Raw genomic sequence first — 26,448 nt, 5'->3', positions numbered from 1 at the left:
GTAAGTTCTCGCATTACGTCGGGGCCGATGATTTAAGACGACGTATCCCGGCGAATTTTGGGTGCCCGGCAACGTATTTGCGGAAGGTGACGTGTTTTCAAGTGCTCCTCTTCACTGAATCGTACAGATCAATGTTTTATGGCTTGAATTACGAATGCCCGATCGTATTATATACGAAAACCAACATCAATTCTCAATTCAATATGCACGTGTCTCTTTAACTTTGCTCTCCGGAAAAGAAACTTTATAAGCTAAATATTTTTTTAAAAAAGAAGAAGAGGACTTTGATTATTTGGCAAACAAATATTTTTTAACAAAGATAGAGAATCTATTGCTGTGAGAGCCAATATATAATGCTTAGCAAATTTGCCAAGATGAGGAACTATCTCAAATCGAGATTCATAAGTTCCTCTTCCTTCCTAACAAACCTCCTAAAATTTTCTAAAATTAATATAGACAAGAAAAATATATCGGTCCGAAAAAGTATAAATAATATTTTTTAATTATTTTATGCAAATTGCCGTATAAAATTAGCTTCGGAATAAAGTAAGCTAATTATTACGTGTTATAACTCGAACTCGCTCATTATTCACTCAGTGTAATCTTAATTACATTGAGTGAATAATGGAAAGCGATAATCACTAGGAAGCACTAGGTCCCCCGAGGCACTCGAAACTGTGGTTTCTATTCAAGTCCCAGTGTGGTTGCCAAATATCACCTTCGTCGCGCATGCACATGCACACTCAGTCGGCTAATCTGATTTTTGTTTCCCCTCTAAAAGTTTCAGGAGGTTCGCGCGATCAGAGCTTTGAATATTCAAACTTGTTTCGACAACACACCGTAACTGTCGCCCGTCGCCCGTAATTGTAACAACGGCGTCGCAGAGTTGGAATTGCCACTTATAATGTTCGTATTAAAATGTGGCGGAAGGGCGAACAAACTATTCTCGCTGTAATACGAGTGCGTATGACAAAATCAAAATTATGACTCTGCTCCAACTTTTTCAACAATCTGGAATGATTATATAATTTCCAATTTATACAATCGATACACTTCACAGTTATTGAACTCAACAATGGACGAATTTTATATTTTTTTACAGAAGAAACACTTTCAGGTTTTTGTATACATTTTTTCTTTCTCTCATTCACAGTTAACTGTAAATATATACGTTAAAACAAGATTTTTACTTTTTTTATAGGATGCAACACTATTTTTTGATTGTATTACAAACAATTATAATTTCATATTTTAGAAAGCAGAATGTTTCTTTTATTTAGAGATTCCAACACAATTTGAAATGAAATTAAATGATTTCGTACGATGTCTTTCTATTGAAAATACCTGGTGTTTTTCCTGAGGCTTTAACCTTGTTTAGTGCGAAAAATCTCAGCTAGCAGGGAAAACAAATTAAAAGAATATAATGGAGACCGAGCGTACCTTCGCTTCTGACGACAGTCGACAAAGATGCGTCGGTTATTTCATTAGAACCCGGCTCTAGACTGGGTACCGGCTTTTGTCGCGACCACTGGATATTCTCCACTAAAAAATATAACAATATTTTTCTTGTTAAAGTTGTTTGCATAACTGTACAGTTACTGGTATGTTGGCAGTATACACATTTATGAATAATAGATTGCATTAAATAATGTTTACCTGGATCCACAGTAGTTGGAATAGGCATTGTGCTGGTCGTTGTGGGTTCCGTCGTAGGCGTTGGTATGTCTGCCAAAATTCATAATACGTTAATATTATTTTATTAAATAAATTTATTGAATGAATTTGTACTAACTAATATGTAGCTATTCGGATTTTCTATGTGTAAAAAATTCATTGGAATACATTGTGCAAAAAACTACAGGTTATATAAAAAATTATATGGATCATGTGCATCCTGTGATTTTTCATGAAAAATGAAACAGAATAGAATTGTAACAATATTTTATTGCATTCTTGTCTTAATGAAAAAATAATAGAATAATAGAATTATTCTATTTCAAAATCAAAATATTGATAAAGAGTAAAATAATATCTCAATTAATTTAATATTAATATAATAAAAAAATAATAGTAATAACAGTGCAGAAATAATAAATAAAGTCTTGATTGACCTAAAAATAAATTTTATTTCTATTAAATCTTTATTACACCTTAATTTTATTTATGACGATATCTTATGCACATCAAATTTAATTTGAAATACGAAATATAGAATATTTAGCTTGAAATGTATCTTACAAAATATTGAATATTTCAAGGTGACAACAAATTTGTTGTCGTACGATGATATTCTTCACAGCGTATTATTGTTGGCATACTCGCTCAAGCTGTCATCCTTTATACGGCGAGACTCGACTAGGAAGGAATGCCGCTCTGCGTATTATCGGATTATTCCTCGAGAAATGTGATTAATTTCTACATTTGTTATAATTAGCAACACGTGAAGACGTATCGAAACGATCGTAATTAATCGTATTTTTGCGAATGATGAATATCTAGGCTTCATCTTGTCCGAAGTTATTGTTGAAGTACCCTTGACTCGAAGGAGTCCTACCTCACGCGATATTATGTACGGAATATTGGTTCACGATCGCGGAATTCGCGAAAGTGTCGTGCAAAGTGTCGCGAGTTCGTTTTTATCGTGAATTCGTGAGCGCCGTTCAAAATATTGCACATCCCCAAGTTCCGGAAGTGCCGTGCAAACTGTCGCGCATAATAAACTGTATGAACTTTTCGTGAATAAGTTGTGCAAACTGTATACATTTTTCGTGAGTGAATCTACGAACCCTAACAACCCTGAGGACCTGGACAATTTATATATATATTCGATGAGTATATTTATATATTAATTATGCGTGAGACTAAAGTTATTACGATTAATTGCGTAATTAGGTTTAATTAAACAAAAGAGAATTAGAGAAAAAGTATTTTACGTGAAAGCTATAATTTTAAATGTAAAGTTTATGTTGAAAATTTTAAATTTATTATGCAATAGTGTTTAATAAAAAGTAGAATCTTTTCAGAATTTAATTAAAATTAATACGTTAAATATTCACTTATTATATTGTATACATCAAATAAAATGTATATAAAATGTATTTCTTCATATATTAATTATTCTGTAGGCGTCGCCTCAATTTGGATCTCTTCTACTTGTATGTTACAGATCAATGCCATCAACTCCATTGTTGCCATCGGTCGGTGAGTGATGAACTTTTATTTTGTTTCGAGATGACGGATTCGTAGATGGTATAAATATAGATTATAAATGGATTTAGTGTCTTATTAAAATGGATGGCTAAAATGAATCAGATCAACAATTTTTGATAATGATAATAAAAATTAATTATTTCAATATTACACATTAAATTAAATGTGACATTATAAATATAAATTAAAACATAAATTTAAGAAAAATGGAAAAATAACTCGAATTTTAATTATTTATTTTATTTGATAACGAACGCTTAATTTTATTATGTAATAACTTATTCTTTTAACGCTTGCTGAATTTATCCTAATTATTTAGTCTCTTTATCTATGTAAATAGATTAGATAAGAGTTTGCTTGAATTCTGTAAAACCGAGTTATCGATTAAATAAATTATACGTGATAGTAAATAACGTAAACATTTAATTAATTTTATGTTAATATAAACTATATATTATACACACATTTTATTCTAAGTTATCATAATTTAGCTTTTCATCAATTAACGAAAAGTTAGGTATATTAAAATGAGTATCAAACAAACGATTTTGTAAAAGAGCGTAAAATATTTACACATCTGCCGGTGATAATACAATAGTTAGCCGGTAACAGAATAAATTTTTCTTTTTGCTCTATTTTTTATAGAGACTTATGGTGATTGGATATAATCATATGACTTCAATTGTATAGTCATCTAAATATAATCAGAATCACCGAAAAATAGATTTAATAATGACCAAAAAAATCGATAAGTTGTACAAAATAGATGACCAACTACTGGTCAGAAAGCAGAGCAAAAAGGTATTTATAATTTAAAAAGCTAATTACAACCCTTGAATTTTTGTTCAACAATTAATTTCCTACAATTAATTATAACAATAAGAATTTAAAAACTCCTATGTATAAACTTGAAGTAAACAAGTTATGAAAACCAAATGCGAATGTTTGCGTATTAAATAGCGAAAATTAATTTTTCGCTATGCCTTGTAATTGTGCAGGAGGAACGAAAATTTAATTTTCGCTATCCAATTTCAGTTCTTACAACCTGTTTATTTCAAGTTTATAATTAATTACAAAAAATAAATATATAAAATAAAAATTATTTCTAGAAGAAATTAGGAAAATAAAATAAATATATAAAATGATGTTAATCAATCGCGATAAAGCTCGACTCGCGCCATGGTTCTTATTGAAGAAACAACGCTTGCAATCAACGAAAAAAAAAAAACGCATTCTCTCTCGTCGTTTAGATAAAGTTAAGCAATTAAAACTAGTAAGGCACGAATCCGGTTGCCATTGTAGCAACTTTCGATGCGAATTGAAAGGCCGGGTTAAAATGCTAATGCGCATTAAATCGTCGACACAATCGAACGCTTATTTAAGCGGCTTAGCGGTAATCCGCCGATTCGGCGGTCGCAGTAAAGCAGAAAGCTGGGAAGTTCAATCTACTGGGGGCGCCAAGAAGAAAACCTACAATTACCGATCGATAAAGGAGAGAAGGGGCTTCTTCTTTTTTTTCTCACCGCGGTAATGAAAGGAAGGGATGAGAAAGGAGCGACAAGGGTTGTCGGAGGACGCAGATCGACACTCGCGGTTATCGGTGATTCACCACTTTCCTGGGGAAATGCGGATTTACCAAGGGAGACAGATACGACCCGGGACTTTCACGGTGCTCCTTATCGCGAGGACGAACTCGCCTTTGATACCGAATCAATGAGGAGTTTGAAGGAGGAAAATACCGGCAAAGTGTCTAGCCGGGGACGATGATTGATACAGGAAACTCTCCTCGCTTTCCGAACAAATTCTATTCTTGCCGAGCTCGCGCGCGCAGAAACGCCGACTCATTCTTCGGCGAACGTTTTCGAATTAAATTATGCAGATTCTACTCGAAGTTGCGGAAATAAAATTCTTCTATCGGGTACTTTTTTTTTATCGACGCGACATTCCACTTCTCCCGATTTATACATATCGCGAATTTATATCGCTCTATTCCATTGTATATATATATACATATATCGAACCAAACTTTCGCTATCGCGTACACACGCCAACGTGTCAACGATAAAACACGTTGCTTTTGATGTTTCCCTCGCGGCTCTTCCATTTACGTTCGCACATGTGCATTCGAGGTCCAAACGTTTTTCATCCCCCGGAGTCCCGCGCATTTCAAGAGAGAGAGAGAGAGAGAAATTCTGGTTATCGGGGATCCACGATTGGCACACCGGGTACCACCTTTCCTAGATCTCACATTTCAAAGCCGACTTATACCCGCCGATATATCTCGCTCGTTTCGTCCCCGAAAGAACTAGGCGCTTCCTCTCTTTATCGCACCTTCGTCGGTCCTGATGGTCGACGATTCGCTCACGTCGGATGCTTAATTTCTCATCCGTCGAGACGGATACGTTCTTCATCGAGCGCGACTAACGATTTCTGATAACGCGTGCGATCCAAAGTCGCGAAAGAAAGTGCGACAACCGTTCCGCGATAAGCGCCACCGTTTGACAAATGCTCCGAAAACCAGCGCGAGAATCGATATCGGCTACCGCGGTCGAGATATACGCCCGCGATAAATCATTTATATCGCGTTAATATAATATTACTCTGTCGTAACTTTGCCGAATCGCTTTCTGATCGTCGAGCCGCGCAAATTGCGCGATCAGTTTGACGACGCGTCGCGTGGCATTTTTCCATCGGATAATCCGGATTAGCACGGTCATTAACATATTTGTGAAAAAAAAAAAAAAATGGCGTGGGGAATTGAGTCGCGAATTATGTACGTGCGCGCAAATAAGAATCATAAATTATTGTGCGCGATTAAAATGTACAATTTATCAAAATATTTGACAGGACGAAGAATATAAACATTATCGATCGGTTGATTTATATGTAACCGTTAAAACATGTTTGAGAATGTTAATTTATACGAGGGTGAAGCGCGCTCACAAGTTTAATTTGGATTAAAACGAGCAGAATTGTTCGGTAATTTGCAAATCTATGTAAATGACAAAATTGTAATGTACTAGCAAACAAGAGTATGAACGTGTTTTCCAATTCGCGGGGCGTCTCGTTGATAATAAAATAAAAATAATTTAAAACGAGGGAAAAAATGTATTGTATACTCACGATAGAGCTTAATGCTGCCGTCGGTTTCGCCGAGGGAATTTTTAGATATGCATTTGTAGCTGCCATAATCGGACATGGTGACTGAACGTATCGTCAGCTTCATATGCACCTTGTATACGTTGTCCGATAAGGTTGGTTCGTACTTCTCCCCTGTAATTAAAAAAAAAAAAAAGCATGATGCAGAGACATTTTCTTTCATGTGTATGTGCAAAATTAATTTGTCCCCGAAATTATAAAGAGATGTGTTAAAACGTATAGTTTCAAATTTTAGAACTTAACCGCAGAAGCTTAATAAATATTAAGCGAGATAAAAGATGCTTCGCGTCTTCTTTGTTCTCGTTAAAATTATGGAATTAGTTTTAATCTACGATGAAAGCTGGTTCCGTTGAAATTATACACGTAACGAAAACCTGAAGCTGATATGACGGGGATATATTACGCGTGCATATATGTATGTTACCTGGAGAACCCGTTACAAACCGAGCATCAGTTCTATATCCATATGCAGTAATATGTTTACAACATCGCCGTAAGACATTACTTCATGAAAATACCGACCAAAACCATTTTGTGCAAGCGTAACTAAAATTGCTCGCGTTTATTGTAATTGCATCTGCAATACAAATATTTTTCAAAGAAATTATAAAAATACATAATTGTATAATTAATTAATACGAAATAAAAATTGCATTAATTAATAATCATAAAATTCTAAAGTAAAAATTGTAAAAATAATTATTTCTTATGACGGATATTATATATATTTTTACGTTCTTTCATTTACATCATTATGACGTATCCGCGTCATTACAACTGCACGTATCTATTATTATTGGAAAAAAATTGCAAGTATAATGAACGCGCGTTTTTCGATTCATCTCTCGTTTTCAGCCGGACCGAATATAATATAACGATATTTCAAAATGTGTTTGCCAATATCCCGCGCTTCCGGTACGCCCTTACGGTTCACTGTGCTTTGTGCTCTGTCAACTAGAAAAACTAGCATTAGGGTTTCTCGCCTGGTTTCCTCTCATATTCACGCGTCAGCCTGAACCTCTCCTTGCGTTCGTTTATGTATTTAAATTGTGCCAAACGCTTTGTTCCCGATCTCGTTATTCCCAATATAGACGAATGTATGATCTCCCGATAAATATTCTCATATAAAACACTATTTTAAAGCGATTAATCAAATATCTTGCCATATAATTTCTCGTAACAATCATAATTATATTTTTTTATATAATAATGTATGCATAACATTTCACAGTAGAGTTAATTAAAGAGCGCTACGCTTTTACTAATTTATCAAAGTTAGATTCATATATATATATATATAGGTATCTGAACTAGGATCGCATTTTCTCTATTTTCGAGAGATAGAATTGCAATTTCTAGGAAAGGGCATCTCGAGGAAATTTCGCTTGACCGAAAATAAGATGGAATGCAATAATACCATGGTGGGCGAACACGCCAACCAGTCGTTACTTCTTGGAATAGTAAAGTGAAACTGGAAAATTATGCGTGATCACGTGACTAATTTAATATACGAAGTTTATAATCGAAAGGCGCGAAACTTTGCACATCCCTTTAATAACTATCTCCCAGATATGTATATGTTCGTATATCATCCCTCTGACAAAGTGAAATTTTCCGTGAACACGAAACAGTAGCAGAGGAATATAAAGCACAATATCTATATATAAATATCTGGAATAAACTGAAATACCAGTAAATTGGAGGAGCGGTATTAACGATTCCTCTCGATAACGTCTCGGTGGATGAAAAGTGAGAGGAGGCTGAAAGCGGAACGACGAGGAAATGCGCGCGAATGCGGAAAGAAGTTTTGATTAACAATTCGAGGTGGCGGCGCATTCGAAAGAGAGAGAGAGAGAGAGCTAGAGAGTGAAATCTATAGGTGTAATGACTCGCGGCAAAGCGGAGGCGAAGTATTTTCCCAGCCGGTGGGAAAACTTACGTTTCCGAGATAGAGAAAGAGAAATGTGTGGAGAGAAAAGGGCAAGATTGAGGGAGAGGGCGAAGGAAGAGCGGGAATGGAAGGGTAGAATGCATTTATGTAGTGGCACCATTCGAGGTATACCGGGTCCTCTGCTCTCCCGCGAGCGGAAGAAAAACTTTCGGCCGGCTTTGAGTTTGAAAAGCAGATGAAAAAGTTTAACGACGTTGAACTACGCTGCCGGTGGCGTTACCCGCGGCGCGACCGGGGCATCCGCGAATGGATTTCGCAGGGATAAAACTGCTTTTGGAATCCGAAAGTCATGTGCCATAGGGTAGGGGCTGGATACCACCGATATTTTGTGTGTTGCTCGTATCTCTGCGCGCGCGCGCGCGCGCGCCGCCGACATATGTGGGCATGAATCACCCTGACTTGGGGAAACTCAAACTGCCGACGTAATTTCCATCCGCGGCTCCGATCGCTCACGCTTAATTTCGTCTAACGCCGTCTCGTTTCCGCGATCACGCGCCCGCTCATCGATCACGCGACACTTGGCCATTTTTGTCAGCGCAACCGAGCTTCTTTACTACGTTTCAAAATCCCGTGAAAAAGAGAAGACAATTCTATTAACCTAATCAAATAAATGGTAGAGTTATGTTGAGAGCGAGGGGGTAACCACTTAATGTAATCGTGGGACAGTGTCCCCGAAATCATTATGAAATCCTTATGAAATCCTTATGAAATCCCGTGTAATCGTTTGCAATCAGATGTAATTGTATAAAGTCAAATGAAATCATGCGGAATCATTAGAAATCATAATGAAATCATATGTAGTCAGCAGAAATCATTTTGAATTTTCGTGTAATCATTGGAATCATGTGTAATCATTATGAAATCTGTGATGAAATTATGTGTGGCACGAGCACTTTCCGTAGTAAATTGCGATCAAATTCAAGATAAAATGCTATTTATAATTTTTTGTGTCACATAAAATCCTAAATGATTACATGTGCAATCACGAAAATGCATTGTGTAATCAGATGAAATCATTACTTTTATGAAATGATTTCATATGTAATGAAAAAAATCCATTTGCAATCAGATGAAATCATTTGTAATCAGATGAAATCATTTATAATCAGATGAAATCGTTTGTAATTAGATGAAATCATGAAATCAAATGAAATCATGAAATCAAATGTAAATCATGTAATCTGTGGGACAACATTTTAGCTAGTGGTTACCCCCTCGGTTGAGAGTGTCGACAAAACAACGGAGATTGATGCGCGAAACGATAGTTTGTAAGAAAATGACGAGCTCAAATAATTTTATATGGAAGAAAATTTGAACTGCTTGGTTTATTTACATGCTAAAGTAATGAAAAAAAGGAAGAAAAACTTGAAACTCGGAGAGTTGTGTCAAAATAAATTATAATCAATTAAATTTTATTTAATACCGCACGGGATGTACAAGTATGCATTTGCATAATATAAGTAAGAAGATTTATTCGCGAGAGCGCTGCAAATCTTCTGTTAAAAGCTTCCCATTAAAATTCCACAGCGCACAAAGATATTCTTGTCAAGATTTTTAATTTTAATTCATTAAGTGTCCGAAATGTAATTAACGCTGGAAAATGAAATTTCTCTTTCCTTCTACGGGAGGGAGAGAGAAATTATACCCGAAACTGTCGCGAGGGAAGTACAACGATGACGCGGAAACGCGTTCCTTTAAAAGCGGGCCGCACATAGTTCGGCGAATGCGCGGGTATAAAAAATGTAAAGTCCGTAATGAGTTTAACGCCGACAGATCTAATTTGATACACACAAACACGTAGAGCGGCGAAACGTTAAATATCGCGTAATTGGTAACCGTCGGGAACTCTATGGCTGAAAATGAATTGGAGCCCCGGCTCTCGAGCGCGTAACGCGTGTTTGCCCACTGACAGATTATATTTTCCAAAGGCACTGATTTACGACGTAATCCTCTTGTCAACGACCTGGCGGTCTCAAATTCCCAATCACCCCTCTCCATCCGCTCCAAATTTATACAGTAAATTTATCGCCTCGCGCGTTCGACTAAAAAATGTCGAATAATTGCAATAATTACGGCGAGCGCAACAGCTTTTTCCTCTTAATCATTATATTATGTACGGTATATATGCGAGAGGAACTTGAGATTATTACAGTATTCAATAACTCTGCTTGAAAGTTATAAACCCGTTGATGTACGAGGATGTTTTGAAAAGCAACAGTAAATTGAATATTTTCAGATATACGAGATTCAGATATATTTAATTAGAGATACAAATATCATTTTTCTCATAATTTTTTTTCTTTTTTTTTTAATACACTTTTCACCTAGAAAAAAATATTTTTAGCTTCAGCCAGGAATGCATCGCTTCTTTGACTTTGTCATCATTCCCAAATCTTCGCCCGCTCAAAGCTTTCTTCAGAGGTCCAAACAGATGATAATCAGAGGAAACGAGGTCGGGAAATCAAGAAGAAATTTTTTTTCTAACAAAATAAGAAAGTTGGCGCAACGGTGTGAGAAGTAAAAAGGAGGGTAATTGTGTAGAAGAGATGACACGACTCGTAAATCGCAACATATTTAATTTGCTGTTACGTTTGAAAACATCCTCGTACATGATGTAACACACAAAGATTTGCTTTCTTCTCACATACATATCTATCGCATTGCCACGCTGCAACGCGAACGATATCACGAAATGGCTACTTTCATTATATGAGTCTACTATAGTGGCATAATAGAATTGTACTTTGCGTCGCTTTACGACTCGAGTTGCCGTCACGTGAGAAACGGACGGTATGCGATATATCTATAGGTAACCGTTTCCGTCGATTGAGCTGCGTGACTGGAAACGCTCGGCGAAACTTAGAATTTGCGCTAAGTTCCGCGAGCGGGAAAATTCATGAATTTCCCGACGCCGGATATTACCATAAAGCTTTATAAGCATGAAACCAGCGCCGTATTCTCTCTTCCGAAGAAGGAGAAAAAAATTTTCAATGACGCCGATAAAACTTTTCTGTTTTATTCCGGAAATTTGAATGCCCAACTTTAGTCGGATTCTCACAGTGTAATTTCGAATCGCGATTTTCCTATATAATCGTGGCGCATCTTCACGACCAAATTCTTACAGCGAATCATATTTTACAGACAATGCAAATCGAGTTTATGAATTTGTAAATAACATAATATTAAAATTCCTCGCACATTGCATATATGTATATATAGTTTACAGGTATCTTTTTTAATCAATATGATAACAATACACACATTTATATGAATTTTTTCACTGTATATATATATATACATAGATGTTGCCTGAAATATAAATATGTAAAAAACACACAAATACATGTCGTTATCGTATATTGATTAAAAAAAGATCGGCACGAAACGGTTAATAGCCTTATTGGTAATTTATTTTTTGGAAAAAATCCTCGCCCGGAATAACAATTTGGCGGAGCGAATATTCGGAATCGATTTGAAAATTGTGTACGGTTTTGGGCACGGCTATTCACCACGTTAGCGAACGGCCGATGAATGGTCGATTCGAAAATCGGTTGCACACATATAGATAGATGGTTCGATATCTGATCGTGCGTGGGTCACGCGCGCTGAATTCGCATTAGTCGGGCCGGCCCATATCCATGGAACGTTAAATCGTAAAGCATGTCGTAACACCCGAAACACCGGGGGGCATGTGCGGTTGACACGGGGGAATATAATGCGAGATAACTTGACAGTTAACCCATTCGTAATTCGCATGCTTTCCATCCGGGGCTGCGGGTACGGAATCTACTCGTCAGATAAGCCGTGAAACGCGCGCCTTCAGTTTTATGGGATTTTCATTCCACTCGGATTGAAAGTCGGCGCTGAGCTACGCGGAAAGCGCGCACCGACTCCTGGATATTTTTTTAGAATTATACGGCCGCGGAAAACTCTCTCGCGACATGAAATTGTGCAATTAAAATTTTAATACGACGAGTTATATTTATACAAATTATATAAAGGGCTCGAGTTTGCCTAATCGCGTTCAAGTTTACGCGTTTATTCCCTCGAAAAGCGCGGTCGGAGCTTTTAATTCGTTACGGATATCGTCGTCGCGCGTTAAAAAGCGTTTATCGTGTATTGTCGCTTCGCGATAAAAGGTGACACAGCCATAAGTCAAATCCGCGATCGTGGTTTATACAGGCTCCCAGATTCCGTCATGCAGATAAGCGAGGGCCATTCAGCCGCGCGACAGAAAGCCGGCGATTTCATTCCCCCAAAAAACCAGGCTGTGAAATAAAAATCTCGGACGTCCGGGCAAACAAAGATTAATCTTCCCCCTCTCTATCCTCCTCGACGTCGCAAATGGAAATCGTACCGGGCCATCGATCACCGGGTAGCAAAACGCCAGCGAGCCCGCGTCGGGAGCTGCAGGTGCGCCGGCAGAAGCGATCCGAAATTAACCTAATTAGCCGCGCGATTAGCAGCTGCGGAACACGCGGGCGTCCGTCGTCATCGCCGTCGTCCCGTTCTTACTCCTCGCTGCGGAATTCGACCGACACAGCACGGAGCGTTGCATTAATGGATCCGAAGGTACATTACTCCGTTACGTTCGCTACACGACGCGCCGGCAGCCGCGCGTCATGTCTAATTATCCGAAATAATTATGCGTGCGCGACCCATGCGCGCCGCTTTTCGGTAAAGCACCGCCACCGATGCATTGTCAGATCCGATTTGCCTCGTCTCGCTTGCTACGTGCATCTGCGGGCGCTGCAAACATTGTTTCTCGCGTTAGGCCAAAGACCGCTCTCGTTCGGTGTTCCATGCTTTTCCCACGAATCGATCGTGGCTCATCATTTAAATGGAATCGGTGGATTATAGCTGATGAGTACATCATGATTTCGATTATGTTAAGTACCATTATCGCAAATAGTTAAATTTCATTCAGCAGAAATTCGGTAGGACTGATTTTTCAGTGATATCTTAGTGTCTATAGTCAGACATAATCGATGAAAGAAGACGATGTGTGTTTGAAGATTTTTGTGAAATACGCATTGATTTGCAGTTAAATTTCAACCAATTTATTCAGTGATATTTTCACTGATTGAATTGAAGTGAGCGAAGAGAAAAATATTTCATTCTCGTTAAAATCTCTTCACAGCTATCTCTTTATAAAAAATATTAACGGCACTTCATTTAAATTAATGTCATATATTATATTTTTTCTAAAACAATTTTCATAATTATTTCGAAAAACAAAATTCTACAATATCTCCTGTGTTTGGCAAATGGGTTTGTCAGGATATTAACCGTTTGTACAGCGACCTTTGACTTTTAGTACACGAACGTAAATGGATTCTCGATGAACAAACCGAGTCTGGCCATGTATTGTCAACTAGTAAAGTATGGTTAAGTATTCCGCTGAAACGGAGTTCGATTACCATTCATTAAATTATGGCAGGGACACGCGTGTTGTGCATACATACGCGCGGAAATGGCAATCTATAGACCAGTTGTTATTGCTGCTGCTGTCGCAATTATTGTCGACGATATTGAAAGAGTTGGCGTTGTCATAGCTCGAATTAATGTCGCCATTGCTGGCAGACGCTTTCTAATTACCGTTGTATAATTCCAATCGATTCGAGAGTTTGCTTCCATTTCAAATGATATTCGAGTGAAAATTTTCAAAGTTCAAAGCGCTCTGCTTCATTATTTTTTTATACTAGTAATAATAATTTTTTTATGCCAGAATAAATGCATTTTATTGATAATAAAAATATGTTGCTTATTTGTATTACTTACCATTTACTATAATAACGTGATCTCGTGTCCAATAATTGATGGACTTGGGAAATGCCTCGGAATGACACTCCAACGTCATTTGCTGTCCTTCTTGAGCACCTACTAATTGATTCTGGATCCAAATCATTGGAGTAACTGTTGACATTAAAACACACACGTGAAAGAAGATTAATAGACGATCGAATTGTTTTTAAATTTTACGTTAAATATATTTTATGTACTAAACAAAAATGCAATCTACTAATGTGTCGAGACACCGCGTGTAAAAACACTTTTGGGTTAATTACTTACAATGTACAACAAGCATGATTCTCTTGCTGACTGTTGGCGGGACGCCATTGGACGCGATGCAAAGATACGCTCCCATCTGCAACCTATTCACCTTGGTGATATTGAAGACTGACCCTTCAATACTGGCCACTGTGACACATGATTTGTCATTAAATCGTTATTCGTAAAGTCACGTAGTCGTTACATATATTACAAGCGTAACGTCTAGGATTACGAAATGAATTTATTTCTAATTTTGACTTGCTCTATTCATAGATAATATATATTTGGAGCCTAAATCGCGCGGAATTTCACACGCAAATTCAACACGCCAGCAAGAAATTTTCATCATGTCCGACGAAAAAGTTCGCAATCAGGATTCGAATTAATATACGTCGGCTATGTTGCATTGTATTTCTCTGCGTTACCGATACTAATCACCGCGCCATTGTTTTTATCACGTAGTCTAATCTCCGTTAACATTGAACGTCTCGTACAAGCTATTCGCAAAACCCGTCCTGCATCCTAGACGGCGAAACACTTGTCCGTAATTTCTTGCTAGTGTATATCTTACTCGAATTCTCAGTTGCGAATATTATGAATGTATGTACTTGATAGTGCCAAGTAACTCTTAACTCTATTACGCGCACTTTCTTACGCGATAAAATATATATATACGCGATACATAAACAATTAAAATCGCGTATACTTTGAAGTATTGGTATTGATTTCATATCTATAATCCATAATTGTATCGAACAACGCGTTGCTCAATAATTGCGAAATAGATTTATTCCAACGTAAAATCTTTAACCCGACAAAAATTCATGCAAATATTGCATACCAATAAATTTATCGTGCATTTTTTCGATTACGCGAGAACGCGCGCGATGTTGCGCTTTGTTATTAATTAAATGTAACAAATTTTTACTCGCGATGCAATAAGCCAGGATATACGATCGATAAAAAAACGTGACGTATAAAATGCAGAAAAATGTGTAAATCGCAAAGTTAAAGTATATGTAGATTAGAAAGGCACGTGCGCGAGAGGCGCAAAACATCCGCCATAAAATTTAGAATTTAAGGAATATCACCGCGCGCTCCTGAGAGACGTCGCGCCTTGTGCTGCAACTCGTCCACTTACATTTCTTAAGTTTTAAGACGTAAGCCGAATACGGAGGGTTCGCCGTTACGGTTGCAGCCTTGGCACTGAACACCGCCGTGGCTTAAAACTCGCTTGTTATCCTTAACTTTCATGTTCTTACGCTCCATGTCTAGCTCGCGCGAAATACATATATCTAGATAAACTGTCACACTAAATCTTGGAAAAGTTGAATATACATGCCGGTTCCATGCGATATTTAGCGTTACGCGAGCTGTAACTATAGGTACGATACGACGGTATTCGTATTATTTATATATGGTATACGTAGAAAAATTAATTCCAAAGTGAAGCGTATATATTTAATTTCGACGTGTGAGAAACCGCTCGATGAATGTATTCCGAGGAAATGAATTTTCGAGTCGTTGAGGAAACGACTTCGTCGGCTCCATCGTTTAATCTTCGTGCAAGGTGATTTATGTTATTGAAATGTGCCTGCTGATTCAGCCTGAAATCACCTGCATACGAGATAAGCTGTTAACCAACGGTTGGCTCGTGCAGGCTCTTTAGTTAATTAGTTGCGAATGCCGATTTATATACGCTAGCATTGCTGCTGGCGAAGAAAAAAAAAGCAGCAAGAGAGAAAACGCCAACTACGTTTAATATAGACTTTACATTTCACATTTTCCATGTACCAGATTTTCGAATTAAGCTAACGCGGCTTTTTCGACTAATGAAGTAATTAAATCGGCCACAGTTTACTGTTGAATGTATTTCGCGACTTCCGCTATCTGCGCGCTACTTTAGTCCGGGGAATTATTCCGGAAGACATAAATTGTCACTTTCGGTAACGTAAAATCGATTAAACACAATCGCACTATTTATGTAAACAGCTATACATATATATATGTAACCGTATTACAATCACGTAGAGAATAACGTGGGTAATTAATAATAATTCAGAGGATAAATCTATAAACTTCCTATAATGAATGCACACAATGCGAATTAAATTTCCGACAACTTGTGACACACATATATATATATAGTTATATATAAAACTGTTTTTCCCGAGACAGTTTCGAAAACTTATTTCATGTCGTCTATAATCTTCGTCTCGAAAATCTCAGGCTATAAATATTTATCGGCGACATAAATTACAGAAAAATGTGTATGCCCAGATACACCAATGGTTCTGGCCAACTTTGGACGAAGCTGGAAAAGTGCAGAGTGGAAATCCTACGGCGATCCAACGGTACAAAGGTTTCCCCCCAAAACTTCGCACTACGCCGCGAAACTTTATTTTCCCGCTAGTATTTGCGGACAGTTTCCGGCAAATAGGTTTGGCGGTTTATCCGGGATTTTGTCCACGCATACATGAACGAGAACAGAGTGTTCGTGATAGAGAACGAATGCGTGAGAAGGGCAGATAGAGAAAGAGAGAACGAACAGTTCACTCATGAGCGAAAAAGGTCACCAGAAGAAGAACGAAAAGAGTTGGCGAGCGAAAAAGGATGGCAGAATGCGAGAAGTTGAAGCGCGTCGAGAAGGGTGGATTGTCGTGACTGTTCGTGATTGCCGTGAGAAAAAGAATAGGATAAAAGGAGGGATTTTCAAGGGAGGGTAAAAAAGGGTCGTGGAAATCGCCAAGTAGATCCTGGTAGGACGGAAAAGTATGCGAGTGTAGAAAGAAGACGAAAAGAAAGAATCCGTTAATTAAAGTATGAAGCACCAGAAACAATACCTGAACGGTATAAAGAAGTTAAGCACAAGGGAAAGCACGGAGACGGAATCAAAATAAGAAAGAGGCGAGGATATTTGCGAACTAAAGAGAAAAAGGCACGCGTTAAAGATATCTCGAAAAATCGAGAGAAGGAGAATACTGACTTTCCTTTAAGAAAATAAAAATGGAAGAAGATGGTAGCGTTCAAGAGTAGAGTAAAGATTGAAATGGAAATAAAGCGAGTATGATGTGGACGCCCAACAGTTTTCATGGTCGCGAAAGAAACGTACATGTTTGTAACTTTGACAAAAAGAAGAAACTTGCGAGAGAGAAACTTAGTATGTATTGACTAAAAAATCGAGAAAGTTGAAGAAGAAAAAAACCACATGTAAACGAAAAGATTATCGTGGTGTTGAAGATGGAGTCTTATTTTTTCTAAAAGAATATAAGTGAAAAAATGTGAATAAATGTGTTAATTGTAAAACACGAGACAGAAAGAAAAACCACAAAACAGAGAGAGGGAGATAAAAAGAGAGCAACAAGAATAGCAAAAAAAAAAAAAAAAAAGAAAAGAAAAGAAAAGAAAAAGAGAGAGAAGAGAAAAAGAATGCTAAATAATATATAAACTTTCTCTCTAACAATAAACATGTTATAATGAAACAATGTCGCATAAACATAAACCAAGATATAATAAATTTCTATAGATCATTTAAAATGGTTGGCAGATGATGTTTAATGAAGCGCATGAATAAACTGCACGCGTAGCGGAATAAATGTTTTCGCTGTCAGCAAAACGACATTATGCAAAACGACGGTTCAATAAATTTGGAAGATAATGGAGATGATAAATAGATATTATATCCACGTCAGCGAATCATTATGATACGCGGTATATTTAAATGACATTAGTACGAATCTAAAACAGCACGAAAAAGACCATCGCGCACAAATTATCTGACTGCAAACAATTGTAAATAAAAAATTATTATTATCAATATTAACGATATGTAAATATAGATATCACAAATAGCTGCGAGTTTTTTAAAATCTGTTACAATATTTACATATTATATACGAATAAAGTTTTTCTTAAATGCTTATTGTATTAAAGTAGACATTAATATTTTTATAAAAAAGGTACCATCAAGCAGTTAAAAAGAAAAATAAATAATATGATTAAAATATATAAATTTTTTGCAAGGAACAAGATCAAAGTGTAAAAAGATGCCAAAAGGAGGTAAAAGAATCATCGCTTACCCTTATAAATTATCGCGGGTTCTCTGCGCGGGGACAGGTGCATAAAATGCGCACAAAGGGGAGCAAATATTTAACGGAACTGCATAGAGAGGCGGGACGGCTCAATAAGTTTGAAAGACAAAAGGATGATAAATTGTTATTGTACCCGTAGAATAAAGTCGCCGCGTTGTTCGAACAGGTGCGAACGAGGAAGCTCGATTTTCCTTGACGTTATTGTGCGAGACGCATAAGGGCTGAAACGCATATTTCACTTTGACGTCACCGACACGGTCGCATCGGCAGCTTCGAATGCAATTGCATCACGCAATGTAGTCAGCTGAATAAAGTCCGAGAGGCGGAATGATAAATCGTCGTTTCCCCGCGTTGAGTGAATCCGGTGTTTCAGCTGCGCGCTCGTTTCGCTTTTCTATGACGGCGCGGCGATTTTCAAGATGAGCGATGCGAATAAAATAAGTGCGTTCTATGTGTAGGGAACGGTCGGGAATTTTCGCGCCACCTGACGCTTTACGCGCGGGCAAAATTATGGAAAATAGTCTGTCACAGGCGCGTGGAATTCGAGGAATATCGCGAGCAATCGAACGATTACCCGGAAATTGCGCTACCGCGCGCTACGCAAATCACTGTCTATATTTTATTACGAAAATCGAATCAATCTCTCTCTCTTGAGAAATATAATTTTATGAGAGGGAGAGAGAGAGAGAGAGAGAATATGAAGGACAGCGCGCGTATCCGGAAGGATATCATTATAAATACATCGACGTACAAAGCCACTTCGCTACAAAGGACCTTAAAGATAACGTCGCTAGGTTGTTCCAGCAAACCATTAAGCTTTCTTTGTACATATAAGAGACAGCCTGTAAGTAGTTTACCTTCCTGACTGTTTCCCAGAATAATCAACTCGCCGTCTTCCCTCCTCCAGGTGATGTTTGGCGTCGGTGACCCTGTTGCTTCACAACGCAGCGAAACGTTGCTACCCTCTCTTACCACCATATCTGTACTCGTGGGGTAATCCAAAATATCTGGCGGAACTGTCGCAAAAGTTAGATGATTATTAGTATTAATTTTGTACGTGCGTTTGCTCCGAAAAAGAACAAAATTTGATTGTATAAAGTTTTCGAAAAATAATGAAAATCGCGCGGAAAAAATATAAACGATGCGGGAGGATGCAATTAACAAACGGCAATGAAGAGCAAGCGATCGTCGATGTCTATCTCGCGAAATACTAGAAATTTTCGATATGTTTGGCGGTTTGAAGGTAACGTATAGCGCGGTTTCGAAAGCAATACCACAGACGAAACCCAGAAGCGGACTTGATTTCGCCAGTCGTTCGCTCTCTCATGGCTCAATTTTCGAATTGAACGTAAAAATTTGGCAGAAAAATATAGATTCTTTTTTCTTTTTTTTTTTTTTCGTCGAAGCAAACGCAGATTTTTCTGTCGCGATATTAATTCGACGCGTGTGAGGCAGAACTTGCGAACGAACCTACAACTTCCAAATAACCAATCTGACTTTTCATCGGGTCAGTGTTTATCTGACACATATAGTTCCCTCGGTCGTTCTCGCGGACATCACGTATATGCAACAGCCATGTTTTGTGCTCGCTGTGCGTGACGCCGATTCTGTGATTCTTCGTTATCACATGATTGGCTATCGTCAGGATGGTTTGCGTGTCCACCCGCAGCCATGCCACCTGAAACAGAAAACCGGTATGCCGCTTCAATCGTCTGGAACCCATCCATCACTGACGGCCTTTTGTTTTCCGGCCGGTGTCATGTGACACCACGAAAACGCGCGTAATCCGTTACGCTACTATAGAGCAATTAGAACTTTTCGATGCTAAAAATCTTTCGAGAATATTGATTTATTCTCTTTATTTTCGCGACGTAACTTTATCTCTCCTCTGCGACAATTTACAAAAAAAAAAAAAAAAAAAGTCCACTCTTTAAATCAGCATGCAATTACAAATTCAACATTTTGCTCGCAATAAAGATTAGCTTTTTTATGCTAGCTTTATCCTAAATACCGGCTTAAAGTCTTCTTACGCTACGATAACTGTATATATGTAAATGCGCAATTTATCGAACAATCGGGCGAACGAGAAAGAAACGAGGAGGGAAAAACCTGAAAAAAGGAAGACTTCCTGGAAAGTAGGGCGGAAGTGCAAACGTCAAGAAATCCTAGGACGCGATTGCGAAGGCTCGATTATTTAGGCATAGGTTTCAGGGAGGGATAATAAGATATATTTTAATTCAATAAAATAATTTTCGGATCAAGTAACGTGCGGTATAGAATGCAGAAATCGGCTGCTCTATCTACAAACCGTAGTCGGACATTGTTACCATTCAAACGCTTCTGCCTAACCGGTTATTGTGAGGCGTACGACAATCGGTAAATGCGGCTTTGTTGGCATTGAATTGCGGACCCAGCAGGCTTAGAAGCTACCTATTGATGGATGACGTAATGACTTTAATGACAAAGCGTCATTGGATCCTCAAATACGACGAGTTTCCATCGGATGAGTCCTACCATCAAGCACTTTGTCGACCTACAATTGCATGTGCATTTTGCATTAAGCTAGAATTGTCGTGTATACAAAGACGATTCAGAATGTATGTTCCATATCCATTTATTTAGCCGACACAATGCCTCACTCTATTCCAAATATATAATAATTTCATATCCTTTTTCTGTGCTGAATTTTATTTTATTTTATTTTTTTATGAAAATGTATCGACAGAAGGGATACTTGAAATTTATTAACAAAAATGTAAAGAAAAATTCTATAGTTAATAAAACGACAAGTTTGGGATATAAAACGTCCAAGTGTTCTATAAGTATATCGTACGTACAATCTGCAAACTTACACTTGGCATCTTGCCACCGATCCAGAATTTACGTCAGCTGTTCCAGAAGGGTTTCGAGAGGAACAAAACAACGTATGTTTGATAGAAGAACAATAAATTTTCTACGTAAAAGTGCAAAGAGGGTCGTCGCGAAGAAATCGTGGAAAACGTAAAAGAACCTTTTCACGTTGGAATTAAAAGGAAATAGCGCACTACATATATATGTACTACATCTGTTATTCTAATCGCTGTCTTGGAAAATGAGATTTAAAGCTTACGTTCGAGTGATGGCTACCATAGATGGATTCACCGGCGATAGAATAGCTGTTGTTCCATCGTATCCTGATTTACGAACCATCGTTAGTGTTCAGTCAAGGTAATTGCTCCGAAACCGCAAGAATTCGCTCGACAAAGCCACCCCCTCGAAGCCCCACCGTTCCCCGACAGACCAGGAGCAAATTCTCGCGTCTACTTACAAAATCCCCTCTTTAATCTTTCTTCGAAACCTTCCTCCACTTTGTTCTACCGCTATTTTTTTATTTCGCCATTACGCCCCCTTTTTCCCTTTGTTCCCTGTCAATTGGATTATCACGACTTTGCTCGATTTCCTCGGCATAGTTTGATAGTTTTTTTTTTCTGCAAAGTTCTTTGCGAATAAAATTATTTTTTGCGATCTTTGATTTATATACTTGATTTCCTTCTTTCATCTTTCCAACTGCGTGGCACATTTTGCAAACCATGCTTCAAAATATATACAATATAATATAAGGGCGAATTATTAAGAATATACGAAATTAAATCTCAATTTCTATTTCCAAATTTCGAGGAAAATAAAATTGAATAGTTATACTTTTAAGTATTTAAAATTGTTTTTTTTTTTTTTTTTTTTTTTTTTTTTTACGTGACTAGAACTTTCGAGTTAATATGCTAAGAAGCATATATTTCTAAAATCAGAAAATTACGTAGGGTTGACGTTAGTGAAGCCATTAGCGAAGAGTTCGCTAATGACTGAATCGTGTCTTTGAAAGTTTCGCTTCTTGTTCTCCGAAGGAGCAATTGTTCTAAAGATGTTGTAGCTATCCGATAAAAAACGAGATTAATGAGGGCTATCAATTTGCTTATATTCGAGAAAATAGTGCAGATCGTTAGACTCTGTATCGAGGCTGTTCTATTTATACACCTTCTCGCATGCATCTTGAATGCAGTTGACGTTAGCGCGAGACGCTAAGAGTCGCGTTACGACCACACGGGAGCCATAATAACACGTTCGCCGTACTTTGAAGCGACTTGCGCACTTGTGTTCGCTTTGTGTTAACAGACCATTTCGCAGTCGTCACGCGAGCGATCGACTGTCGCGTGAACAAAGTATATATTGTATTTTCTCTCAAGAATATTTCTTTCCGCTACCATTTAACCGCGTCTCTACCTTTAATCCGTTTCCGATCGATACAATTATATCATTTTATCAACAGACACTAGACTTATACAAAATAGGAATAACAGCGGAGAATGTATGTCTATAATCCGAAAGATGTGTCTGAATTTTTGGACATTAAAAATTTTAATCCTGAATCTATGATGAACTCTCTGTCTCTGCGGCAAAACTCGCTCGTCCAGCTGGACCAACCCATATGCGACGCGCTTTTCGAAAATCGCTGATACGTGTCCACCGTGCGAACATAAAATCTGCATTGAAGTCCACCGGTCGAGAACGGCAATATGTCTCACGTCCGAGCATAGTCAGCCATGAAATACTCGAACAGAGTGCGTCAACGAAGCGTCTGAAATTCATTGTCCGTGGCGTGGTCATAGCGCTCTACCGTTCGCGCTTCTATGTGATCACGGGACCGAGCAAAATGGAAACCGCGTGTCAAATAAGCGCGTTTTCCTCTTCTCGCGTCCGAAATTGAAGAGATTGTCGAGAGAATTTTCTCTTAGCATATTTCGTCCACACATATAAGCGATCACATTTTACGATAATACATGTCATTCGGTAACGTGCGAATTTCCAGATTGATATTTTACCCCCTTTTTATATACGCGCGTGGAAGGACTTTCGTACACGATTTCGAGCTAATCCGCCTCGACAAGTTTACCCGGTATATTAGAGATTATGTGAGAATAAATCTTCTCGTGCATATGAAAAAGAGGAAGAACAAAACACATTTGATGAAAAAATTTCGCACTTCGAAATACATGCTATAACAAGCATATACATATATGTATACATACGATGTAATTCTGGTTTAGCATATAAAACATGATTTACACGGGACGGAACGCGCTTGGTACGTCTCGATTTATGACATCACCATGTATAACGCGTACAGCGCCCCATTATCTTCCGCTTCCGTTGTGTTCGTCCCATCGCCACTTTCGCCCCTAATGCGCAAACTGCAAGCGCTGTCAATCACTCACCCTCAAATCGCATCCTCTCCCGGGCCCAGAACGCTAACAAAGTAACTGTGCCTTAAATATATTTCAACCCGTCCTTTTTTTCTGCCGAGTGCTTCGCCCGGTCGTTCTCTCGTTTCCGTATCGTCGGTGACGACAGAATGCAAATTTGTCCGCGTCCATTGGCGTCGGTACTACTACTAATCGATTGATCGCCTCTCGCCTCGAGGCATTGATGCATTCGTGCGATTAATTTCATCGAGGCAATGCCCAGGTTATTTGCAAGTCATCGATATAAAAGCATCGGTCTTCGGAAAATAGATGAGCGCGCGTATAATCCGCAACGGGGAAGATCCGCGGGTGGGTTAGAAAAAATTTTTTTTCCGACCAATGTGTTGCAAACGTCAGTGGATTTTCTGGTTACCGCACAGGTCAAACGTGTGCGCGACGCTATCTTTTTCCTCCTGCACTTTTAAACTGGGTTAGGTACGTCTATTTCAGAGCGCAGAGTGTGGCTCGAAGGGGATCGTTTTGGATGGGCCTCCGAGCTTTTATTATGGCGAACCCGTCGTACCTTACTTTGCTTATGATGGCTACGTGGAATACAGCCATGGTCCATAACGTGTGAAAAACGTATTAAAGAGTGCAGCCAGCTCGTGTGCGCGAAAAAAAATATTATACTAATGGACACACCGGCGCGTGTTACACGTTTGAAAGTTAAAGTACCGGTAGGTGCTAGATGTACTACGTGACGTTTTGTTAAATTCTCGTTCCTCCTCTAATTAAAAGACATTTGTTTGAAGCTGGCACCTATCGTGATCTGTGAGCGACGTTTTTTTTTTTTGGTATTGGCTCGCGCTTTTGTCTCAAACACTTAACATTTTTTCATTAACTTTACTTTCCAATTTATTTTTGATTTGTTAAATAATCACTTTTTTACTTGAATTGTACTTAATTTAATTTAAACGATATTATTTTTATATTGCTTTTTTTATTATTACACGCATAATTATATTTCAAGGTTTCTATTACAGATACAATTTTTTTTTTCGTTTAATACGACTGTCATGCTTGAAAGAAGGACACATTAGTCAATTAAGTCCGTCTTGAATATTAATTTGTATAATTTTCTTAGAGATCATTTTATTTGATTTTAAAAGTATATAATTCATATTTATATCTTTCCTATATTCTCTCTTATATTATAATTTCTTATTTTGATAGACAATAAGAAGTACAAAGACATTTTCAAGATTTATTTTATTACGTTAAGCTACTTATTTTATATATTAGCATATCTTTATTCTAAAATTATATGTGTGTGTGTGTGTTATGTGTGACACTCTATAATTAGCGTCATGGCATTATATTTCTGACATATTTCGTATCGACCGCTCTTGGAAAAATAACACGTCATCTCTCGCCGACACTCGATTTTTCATTTTCGAGTTACTTTTTGCAGAAATGATACTTGTCTGTAGCGTGAGAGACGTTTGGTCTTGCTCGGTCGCGTTAGTAGAGGGTAAGGATGAATTGCCACGACGTAAAAGCGCATCGTTGTACGGTAGCGGCTGATGGAACAAGAAAAAAAATTGTACCGAGATGAAAGCCGAAGATATCTCCGCGCGCTCGGAGCTTGCGAGAGAGCGAAGTAAAGCGAAAAAGAATTGACGTGGAAAAAAAAAAGAATTCCGCACTTCATCGTGTTAACGATTAATAAGGGAGAACGCGCGGACGTTTCTTGTCGCCTGAAAATCTTTTCGCATTCATTTCTCCCCCTTTGTTCGGCTGCGCAAAGTAACGGCATTGTAACTTTGCATGTAACTGAATTCTGAAAACTCCCGGAGCATTAAAATGGAAGAAGTGAAGTGCGAGAAAACGAATTAAATATCGACTTTAAAAAGCGCAAAGACTTTTTTACCAGCATTCAGACCCGATATACTCAACAAACAACTGTGGCGTACATTTCGCTTACGACAATGCAAAGAGCATCATCGTTGTATAGTAATAATGGTAAGCGAAAGAAACGAAATTTTGGATATTATATATGCTGCTTCGATATAATTTTCGACATCTTTAATGCTTTGAATATATCGCTCTGCTGCAATAAATTTTTATTTTCGATACAATAAGTGATTCAGAGCTGCGGCATAAAACTTAGGTCGGCGAATCACTTTCATAAAATAAATTACGAGAGTGGATAAAGTAGGAGGACAGTCATAAAATTTGATTGCTTTCTAAAACAAGCTTCACGTAAGCTTTATAAGTCAGACAATTAAAATATGTATCATATATATATACAGTTGCGACGCATTAAACAGATATTGAAATATATATAAATGCAACAGAGATAGTCCTCGTCTCCAATTTAATTGCTCTTTTCGATTGCACACTCATTCTCTCTGTTATTGCCATTTTATAATCCAGTGCGTAAAAGCAATTTTTTTTTATCAGATATACACCAAATACGAGTTTTTACGCAGCGTGAATTTTATTCTGTTAGCATCACGTTGCTATTGAATGTAACACAAAAGTTGACAACAAAAGAATGTTGAATAAAAACCACGCCACCACACACGTACAGTTGACCCCAGAAATCGAATTTTTCTAGGGAAGAATTTTCATTACTTTCGCAAAATTCACCGAGTTCGGCTGGCGCGGCACCAGAAAAATAATAACGTAACATTTCACTTCGAACCGATAGACATCTTGATGCCTGCGTAGTCGTTCGAGGAGATATTGCGGTCGATATTTTAGC

General features: G+C 37.8%; 1 protein-coding gene across 2 annotated transcripts in view; it reads right to left on the bottom strand.

Annotated features, from left to right (window-relative positions):
- Positions 1-26,448, bottom strand: part of LOC114937065 (neurotrimin) — a 126,450-nt gene that overhangs the window by 4,332 nt on the left and 95,670 nt on the right. For both annotated transcript variants that reach the window (XM_029310413.2, XM_029310414.2), the window contains exons 3-9: positions 19,936-20,143; positions 19,323-19,481; positions 14,393-14,521; positions 14,102-14,236; positions 6,334-6,483; positions 1,657-1,725; positions 1,441-1,542 (exon numbers count right to left, since the gene is read on the bottom strand). In XM_029310413.2, the coding sequence (XP_029166246.2) occupies positions 1,441-1,542; positions 1,657-1,725; positions 6,334-6,483; positions 14,102-14,236; positions 14,393-14,521; positions 19,323-19,481; positions 19,936-20,143 (952 nt within the window). The remainder of the gene's footprint in view (positions 1-1,440; positions 1,543-1,656; positions 1,726-6,333; positions 6,484-14,101; positions 14,237-14,392; positions 14,522-19,322; positions 19,482-19,935; positions 20,144-26,448) is intronic.

Source organism: Nylanderia fulva, unplaced genomic scaffold (genome assembly GCF_048542155.1).
Source record: "Nylanderia fulva isolate GAGA-0341 unplaced genomic scaffold, ASM4854215v1 Scaffold2, whole genome shotgun sequence".
NCBI lineage: Eukaryota > Metazoa > Arthropoda > Insecta > Hymenoptera > Formicidae > Nylanderia > Nylanderia fulva.
The sequence above is the reverse complement of the archived record's forward strand: the minus strand, read 5'-3'. Positions and strand labels throughout refer to the sequence as shown.